This window comes from Anneissia japonica, unplaced genomic scaffold (assembly GCF_011630105.1).
Source record: "Anneissia japonica isolate Jap-2015-1 unplaced genomic scaffold, ASM1163010v1 scaffold17857_len154030_cov113, whole genome shotgun sequence".
In the NCBI taxonomy this organism is placed as follows: Eukaryota; Metazoa; Echinodermata; class Crinoidea; order Comatulida; family Comatulidae; genus Anneissia; species Anneissia japonica.
The window spans coordinates 89421-99055 of record NW_022754816.1 but is presented as its reverse complement, the minus strand read 5'-3'; the positions used below and the strand labels follow the sequence as shown (position 1 = coordinate 99055).

General features: G+C 35.2%; 1 protein-coding gene across 2 annotated transcripts in view; it reads left to right on the top strand.

Annotated features, from left to right (window-relative positions):
* The window catches only part of LOC117123260, an 18860-nt gene that overhangs the window by 7347 nt on the left and 1878 nt on the right, over positions 1-9635 (top strand). The window contains exons 2-4 of one of the 2 annotated variants that reach the window (XR_004447828.1): positions 2134-2281; positions 3712-3854; positions 4234-5346. Coding sequence is in view for 1 of the 2 variants with exons in the window: in XM_033269117.1 (XP_033125008.1) it covers positions 2134-2281; positions 3712-3854; positions 4234-4415 (473 nt within the window). In the remaining variant the exon portion in view is untranslated. Of the gene's footprint in view, positions 1-2133; positions 2282-3711; positions 3855-4233; positions 5361-9635 lie in introns of those variants that run through there. The other variant, XM_033269117.1, reaches the window with a different exon arrangement.

The window sequence follows — 9635 nt, the reverse complement described above, 5'->3', positions numbered from 1 at the left end:
TCTTGGTCACACCGGGATCACAACCGCCGCTCTCGTGAGCGTAGTTGGTCCAGCAAGGTATCTCGACATAATTCGGACCATCGAACGCAATTAGGAGTGTAGCGCTGTTCAATAGTTTATCTACTTATATCGACAATAACCGATGTGAACCAAGCTAATAATACCTCCATGGTAATACTGTACTCACAACATCCTTGTCATGACAAGCCATGCTCTCTGTACGATTATCTTTTCAGCCGCACCACCATTCGTAATTTGCGGTTTCCTAATGTCCTTATAAAATCGTTTTTCAATCAAAATGTGCCTCTTGAATTTAATAAGTTCTCATATAAACCTCTCGAAAACCTTTCCACTCTGTTTTCATAAGCGCCCCGTTCGAATAAGCGCCCTGTTTGAATAACCCCCACCCCCTCCCCTCAAAAAGTGCAAAAAATATTCTAAGCGCCCGGGCGCTTATTCGCGCGAGTACGGTATTGGGAAAAAAGAATTAGGTCTATATTCATATCCAAGTCTCAAGAGTGCCATTTTCGGTCATTAAGCCGTAGCCTTAAAATGTTGTATTTTAGCCCAACCATGGGGCTTAGTTGAGGTTGTCTGGACTCATTGTTTGTAAAGGTCCCTCTGGTCACCCTATCTAAAATTCTTGTATCTGCCACTGATTTTTTTTTTTTTTAATTATTCGTATTATCATAATTATTATTATTATTATTATTATTATTATATTTTTTCTTTATCTATGTTCTTTAAGCTAATTGGAGGCACAGACTTAATTGTTTATTTATAATGGTTTCTTGTATCCTCACACAACCGTTCTATTATTATTATTATTGTTGTTATTATTGTTATTATTGTTATTATTATTATTATTGTTATTATTGTTATTATTATTGTTATTATTATTTGTTATTTATTTAATTTTCAGAAGAATTTTATAATGCATTTTTGCGTTGTTTGAAATAAAATGAAATTAAATGCAAAAAAAAATTAAATTAAATACACCGGATGCTAACAGACCTTTTTTTCCCAATTTTTTTTATTCAACTTCAAAAAGCATGACAAAGACATTCAAAGCAAAAGGAAAAATAACAGTAAAACATTAGTCATTCCTTATTTATAACATTCTCATTTAATGTTTTAAAACATTTTTTCTTTTGTAAATATCATTTTAATTCTGTGGAAGTACTTTATTTTAATTTTATGTTAAACTCAATAGTAGTTGGTATAACCTCCTTTACTTTAAACAGAAAAACTTAGAAATGAGCAAAACAAGGTAGAGAGGTTCATCCGATTCTTTGCACACTTTCAGTTTAAATTCAAGCCCATAACAGACCTTTTCGCTAAGCCCCCATCCCCGGATAGTTAGCTAAGAACCAGGGCCGCCAAGAGGGGAAACTGTAACAGGTGAAAGGGTTAATTTGGGCCCCCAGTTACGAGCGCGAAGCGCGAGAAAGATTGCGTCGAAGGCTCAACGATATTTTAAAAATTATTATGTGCTGCAGCCTAGTTAGAGATTTAGCAACTTTACGAAAACGATAACGACGTATACGTCAATTTGGTGTCTAAAACACACATACACATGTCGCGAGTTGTTGAATATGATCGTTGATTCATGTAAAAAGCTTGAAGTGGCTACTTTTATGCGTGGACATTGAAACACAAAGCTCCACGCAATGTTGTCCCGTTTTGGTGTGTTTAGGTCTGGCCTATAATGTATTTAGGTTTCTGACGTGTTTAGCATTACATGTGCTTAGGTATTTGACATCATTACGTCAAATACCTAAGCACATTTTTTAAATGCTAAACGCGTCAAAATCGTAAATACATTAAGCTATGTCTAAACACGTTTAGCGTTTAAACGTGTCACCAAAACGGGACAACATTGCGTGGAGCTTTGTGTTTAAATGCTCCACGCTGTTTTTATAGTGTGTAGTGGATAGATTGACGAAAAAAAATGATGACGTAACAGTATTCGTTATCGTTTTCGTAAGCTTACGAAACCGCCCTGTTATTGCTATGTGGTGCTTGGGTTATTTGTTTGTGCAAAACAGTTTTTTTTTTTAATTATTAAGTCTATCATTATCATATTTTAATAGTATTATTAAATTGTCATTTAGTTTTGTTTCTATTTTACAGGGAATGCTGATTACTGTTATGATGATAATGGCTATCTGGAGTTGATCTGTTCAGATTACTTCACTTTAGATTCCTATTGCTGCGGCGAACCTGGCTTCTACTACTGCTGTGATTCGGATGATTACGAATTCTATAATACCGTTGCTTCGTAAGTAGTTTTAAGCCCTGTACAGATTATCAATTTTTCTTTGACAAAAAAACTGTTGTATGCCTATATATAGTCATGATGTGCCTATAAATGGTCATTATGTGGTGTCATAATGACCATATTTAGGCATGTCACATATAATTTGTTAGTCTGGACAGGGCTTTACTTAAGTACGGTACATTGATAAGTCCTTGTTTGACTCTAAAATGGCCTCTCTCATGAAAAATACTCTAGTAAAGCAATTCAATAAACAACATAATTCTAATAAATTTTATTTAGCTCAACATGCTAGAAGAGGAACAGTAAAAGCACAATTAGAGTTACCGTACTCGCGCGAATAAGCGCCCCGTTTGAATAACCGCCCCTCCTAACGTGAAAATTTCCTTAAGCGCCCTGTTTGAATAAGCGCTCTCTTCTAATTTGAATAATGTCATAAGATTTTCTTTTTAGCCAATCGATCCTAGGACTGTGGTTGTTGGCATGATTTGAGCTGCAGAGTGGAAACACGCATTCTTCTTTAGGTCAATATCAAAATGAGGATATATCTCTTGGACAGATGAGAGCTCCGATCCCTGGACAGACAGTATATTTCCAACTTTACTCTTTTTACATATTTGTCTATGCCTAGTCCTACTCCTCTTTTTCTTTTTCCGACCTTTAGCACATTCTCATCTGAGTTTTCAAGAAAAAATACAATGATCCTGCCATCCTGCTAATCTCAATCGGCCGTGGCCAACAAGCTAGCCGCTACCCACCACCACTAATTACATCTGCTATTTTGCTGTTATGTAAATATTCACGCATTCTTGTCATGAGCCATGTTCTCTGGAGGATTATCTTTTCCGCCTAACCACCATTCGTAATGTCCTTTTCATTCAAAAAGTGCCTCTTGAATTTAATAATTTCCCATAAGAACCCCTCAATTTACACTCTGTTTTCATAAACGCCCCGTTTAAATAAACGCCCCGTTTAAATAAACGCCCCGTTTGAATAAGGGCTCCTCAGAAAGTGCAAAAAATATTTTAACACTGTATTTATTGGAGGGGTAAAACAGAAGCTCCATAGTATACCGCAAGCTTTTCTGGTGGCACGTAGCTAAACGCGCTCAGGAATACAGTAGTCTAACATGCTTATCATCTTGGCGTGTTTATCATTCAATGTGCTTAGTTATTTATCAAATACATATAATAGTAAGCGCATATGTTTACCTTTAAACGTGTCACTAAAAGTGGAACAAGATTATTTAGAACTTTTTATTCACCTAACTATTTTTAAAATAATTTAGTAGGCCTACAATTATTGTTAAACGTTATTATTATAATAACATTTTGGGCCGTGTTGCTTGTATAATTATTTATATAGTAACTATTTAGTAAATGTAAAGCCCATTGTTTTTTTTTTTGTCATAATTTTTTTAAATTTTATTTTAGAAGCCTCAGCACTGCAGTCATTGTCGTCATTGTTATCAGCGTCGTCATTGTTGTTGCTATTGTTGTTAGCATGGTAACATATCGTGTGTTCTGCGCCACTGTCGTGACCGTTCGCCCGACGAGGACAGCATTCGTAACGACACGTAAGCATAGATTTTTAAGTATAATGGCAGTTTTAAATTAAGTATTTTCTATTTAACTTGAAATTAGTTTCTATTTTTGAAACAAACCTAATCCAATAACTTCCGGGCTTTAAGAAGATCGTATTTACCAAAACCAGTAGCCCTACTTTAGGTATGCAAATCTAACACAATCTCATTTTTGTGACAATTTAATATACGGAACTTAACTCAAAGTATATAACTATTTAAGGTCTTTTCGATTTTGGTGGCAGTAAATGTGATGATATGACGTCATATTTAAAAGAACTATAGCAAGCTTTAATAGCGAAAAACAACAGAAAGAGGCGTCACCTTTTCTCTTGTGAGAACGGTATTAATAATTTTTTTTTTTTTTTTTCAGATCAAACACAACAAGGTCAAGTAGTCGTTCATCCCCCTCAGGGTAGACAAATCACACAACAAGCAAACTTTCCTCCAGCTGGAGCTGTGTATCCACCTGAAGCCGGAGCGTATCCCCCGCCTTCAGTTACGTATTGTCCCCCTGTTGAAGGCGAGAAGCCGCCAATTTATTCTGTGCTATAGTTGACATTAGACAGACAAACCACTGCTAAATCAGTTATTGTCATTCTACAAACATTTTAAAATGCTATTACAATAGGATAATTTTATAAAGATCGTTGATAACAAAAATTAAAAAAATGTAGGCTTAATGATGAAGGGGAAACCACAATGCTTGGTAATTCATGATTTCCTCTTCCTATTTTAGTTGTTGTTCTGTGACACCATTATTTATTATTTACACTAAAGGCGCAAACGCAAGATTGTTGAATTACTTTTGTTAGGACATTACACTCAAGAACAAAGAAAAATTTTCCAGATTTTATTAAATTTTTCCGTTCGTATACGGAACAAGAAAAGGACTTCTAACGTCTGTCAACATTTCAACTTGCCAGACCACACTATTAATAACATCATAGGCCATGGATATAAATCTACCAAAGATAGAAAATGTCATGAGATACGTTGGGCTTTGAGACTTATACACAGGGTCTGAACTATATATATATATATATATATATATATATATATATATACACGTATATATACACTAAGTGGTAAGCAGCATGATTTGTATATATTTTTGGCATATACTTTACCAGCTGTATACCTATAAGCCATTACGTAGCTGAAGTTCGCACAATATGTGTAAGCTCTCAAGTTTGTATGAAGGAAGAGAGTGACGTGTGGTCTTCAATTCGTAACAATATCGCACGAGCCTTTGTGGTCTAACGGAGATCGACGAGATAGTGATTGCGGGTTCGAGTCCCACGATAGACCTCTTTTTTTTTCAATAAACTTTAGTTGATGAATTATGTTCGATACTATTCATCATCATGTTCCTTATTATTATTTGATTATTATTATTAATATTATGCATTTTGTGTTCTCATGGGCTAAGCAGCAACAACTTGATTTGAATATTATTTCCTATTCTAAATCCTACATATATAAGGTATTACGTAGCTTTAAGATGTTTTAGTTAAGGTAAGTATCATGATTTTTATTAATCTGTGGTTTGATGTGTGATGACGGAGTCCGATTTTTTGTGGTAGGCTTAGGCCTACGCGCTTAAAAAAAACAATCATATTTATAACCGTATGCGTAGACTATAAAAAGACTTCCACATTTAGTTTAGTACCGTATCGTACTATCTTTTAAATTCTTTCAATTCTTTTAAGTATTTCAATGAAGTTAATATCACCATATTTAGACTCGGAATTTATCAAGAATCAAATCATAGCTTTTGCTTTTCTTCGGCACCCCTGTTCAACCTTATTTGTTCTTGTCGAAAGATTGAAAATAAAAATAAGTAAATAAATAAATAACCTTATTCAAAAATATGTTCCCCAATATAATAATTTGTAGTACGACCGGATGTCGGAGCATCCAACATTTTTATTTATTCTGTTAACGGAAAATGCTGGCTCCTGTTTTAATGATAATGGCGATCTTGAGTTGAAATGACCAAATAGGCCTAATATAATGTTAGTCTTGACTATTATTACTGCAGTGGATTTGGCAAAGTATACTTTTGCGATTATGATGATTACCAAGTTATCAAATTTCAGCCACAGACCGAAAAATCAATTTTGAATGACTTGAAAACTTTTATGATGATACACTTTTATCTTTTATGATGATACTATTATGATGATAATCTTTAAATTTATGATGATAATCTTTAAATTTGCTTGCAAATTTAAGTGCATGGGCCTACCTATATTACAAAGATTATAGTATTATGCAAATGTTTGGTAATTGACAAGGACATTTTTCATAATTTTCAGACGAAAGCTAATAACTTATTAAAATATACAAATTAAGAAATTCGTTTAGGCCTATTTATTATTTTATTTTCATGTTTATATGTATAGCTGTATATAGGCCCTATATAGCTGCCAGTTTATGGGCCTATCTTAAAATAGTTTCTCTAAAAAAACTGACTTATAAGTAGACTAAATTCAGTCAACACAAATACATGGTTATCAATAATTCTTGAAGGGTCCAGTCCGGGTTTGACAAAAACATGTTTCATGCCTAAATATATTCATAATGACATCACATCATGACCATATATATGTGCATAAAACAGGTTTTTTTCCAAAAAAAATGTAAAAATACGTACAGAGCTGTACAGCAAATCAAAAGATGAATAGTTCAAGTTTGCATAAACGCCAACTGGAGTGGACAGGTGAAGATCATGTGTACATAAGCATGAGAAATAAATGGTGGTTCCCACTGAAATCTCGTAAAGATGCTGTGTAAGCCTATGATTACACACTTGTAAATAAAAGTTTCGCAAACATTTTTAGTGGTGGCGCGCTCTTATCTTAGAGAGAGTAGAAATAAATAAAGGAAATGAAAACACGTCTAAACGTTAGGGAGGATCAGGTTCACTAAAGAGTAATCATGATGTTATTGTAAGTAAATATAGACTATTTATATAGTAAATTATGTTCAAATGAAACTTCGTATCATAATTGTTGGTATTTTTGTATTGGAAGACTGTAGCTAGCTAGGACAGGGCCTGCGTACGCCACACCTACCTACAGTACATGTCATTAGTGTTGCACCGCCAGGCCCTGCAGGGTCCGACCTAGCAGGCCCTACCAAGCATACCCTGTAATTTAGCCTACGGTTCACCACTGAGGCCAAATAATATCAAAGACTTACAACAAGAATCACTATGAATAATAATAATAATAATAATTATAATAAAAATAATAAATTAATATTAATAATAATATAATAGTAAATAATAATAGTAATATAATAATATAATAATAAATAATAAAGCAGATCTAGGCCTAGGCCCCTAGCCTAGGCCTAAATAGTAATAGTAATGGCCTTGTCACACCTTGACGATTTATTCAGCGTATGCCAAACGTATCAAGATTTCTCTAAAACGCTGGCATACCCTGAATTTTCGATGCCTTTTTTCAACTTTGGGTGCATTCATAGCGTATTCATAATAACGTATTGGATGTATAAACAGCGTAACTATTACTGCTATAAATAGTAGTAACTTATATAGAACGTTTTGATCACTTATATAAAACTTACACGAATGAATGCTTCAAGCGTGTTGCCGGAGTTCACAACTTATGCCCAGCGACTACCTTAGTAGCACAGGGCGCCGCAGCGTATCGCCGATGATCATGTGACGTAGCCTATAAAAAAGCTGTCGCTCGTCGATTTATATTAAAACCGCATCAGACATCGCAGTATCTACATCACCGTATTGACATCACCCCATTTTAATATACTTATTTCCCTAAATGCTGCTAATACGCCATCTGGAACATGTTAAATACGTCTACATACATCAATATACATTGGAGATAAGTTCGAAGCACGTTACTCATAGGTTAGAATTACGTTTTGACTTTTGAGTATTAACTTACAAGTAATGTGTGTCAATGATCGCTTAACTTACCTACAACTTATGGACCGCGTATGCGGAACGTATGAGCCATACGCTGGTATACGTCAAAAAGTTTTGTGCATGATTTAGAGGTACGCATTCAGCTTAAATACTGTCAACAAGTCATTTTGTTGCAATTTCTGTAACGGGTCAAAAGTCTGACATTTATTAAAGAAATGTTTACCAGGGCTTTTTAGTTCCTATACATGTAATGCAATAGGAACTATTGTAATCATTCTCACATTTCTTTTGTTTTTTATTGTGTGTAGTATGTGTGTGCATATGTGTGTAGACATTTATGCAAATGCGCATGCGTCAAAGAAAAGTTTTTTGTTTTACATCGCGATGCGAACTTCGATGTGGATTTTCTGCAGATTCAGTTAGGGCTCACGCTAACCGATCGGCAAGTCGGCATGCATGAAACCATTTTGGTTTTACGGCAAAAAAAATCAACTGCTGTGGCATAGGTATTTTGAAGGCGGCCTAAAATAAAACAAAAAGGTTTTAATACTTTCTGAAATACATCTTTTTTTCATTTAGATCTCCATTTTTCACTAACTCCATGCGATGTTTTTTTCTGTTGTATGAGTAGTCCATAGAGCTATTAAACAACTAGAGTGTTGACAAGATGGCGCAGCAATGCAGAGTTATGTATGTGTACCATCCAAGATGGCCGTCGTAGTAGAGCGCCACCTTCAGGCTTAGTATACATATTATTACATATTAATAAGCCCTCTGACTGACTATTATTTCATTAATGATAATGAGTAATGGTAATAACAAATTATTAAACTATTGTAGCCAAAACGAGGCCAAGTGGAGCATCTTATTCAAAAATAAAGTACCAAGAATGAAAATTAAAATCGTGTACATTACACCCAAACACCGCAACGCTCGAGTTTCAAACATAGGGTAGCTAGCTGTACTACTGAACCCTCTGAGTAAATTGAGGGCGCAATTGCAAACGATGGTGTTTAGCGAAATTTGATTGGCTAAATCTATGGCAGCCATCTTGGATGGTACCCACACAGTTCTGCGTATTTCGAACATCGAATACATTGTGGTTAACGCTCTGTATTCTTATTATTATCTCTATGGAGTAGTCATAGGAAGGTACCATATCCCCGACAGTTGGCTATGCAGCAGCAATGTACCCTTTGAATACAAATTGAAGACAAGTGAAGATATAAAGGCAGCCGACTGTCGGGTACATAACGACTATCTAACTTTCCACAAAAACATTAGGCCTAAGCTAGGCCTAGTTCAGTACAGTAGTTACTGCGATGCGAGGGTGGCCTAGTTCAGTACAGTAGTTACTGCGATGCGAGGGTGGTAGATCGTTCAGTCAGTGATATCGTGTTATCGTCTAATACATTTTAATAATGTGTGTACAATTTAAGAATGCACCGCGTGGGTTGCTTTCTTTGTTATGCGGTAATAGTATACGTAGCAGAGCAATCTAAGCCTAGCCTAGGGCCTAAATGTATACGTTCTTGATCATCGTAATGAAAACTTCGGGTGACAGACGATTGGGCCCAACTGGTGTGGACGATCAGACCCAAGATAGCTTCAAATAAATTGTAGTCCTAGTAGTAGGCCACTGCCACCACCCCCACTCCTGATATCGTTCCAAACTACTGTAAAATGAAATTCTGGTATACCTAGCTAGGCCCTATGCCTACTAAATTTTTTCAAAGAAATTTGCTAAAAATATTACTGTAATTTGTCTGACAAATTACATTACTAAAATCACTATTTTGGGCCATAAAGACTCCCCCTGTATTTTTCAACCTCCACACAAATTTGACCCAACATAT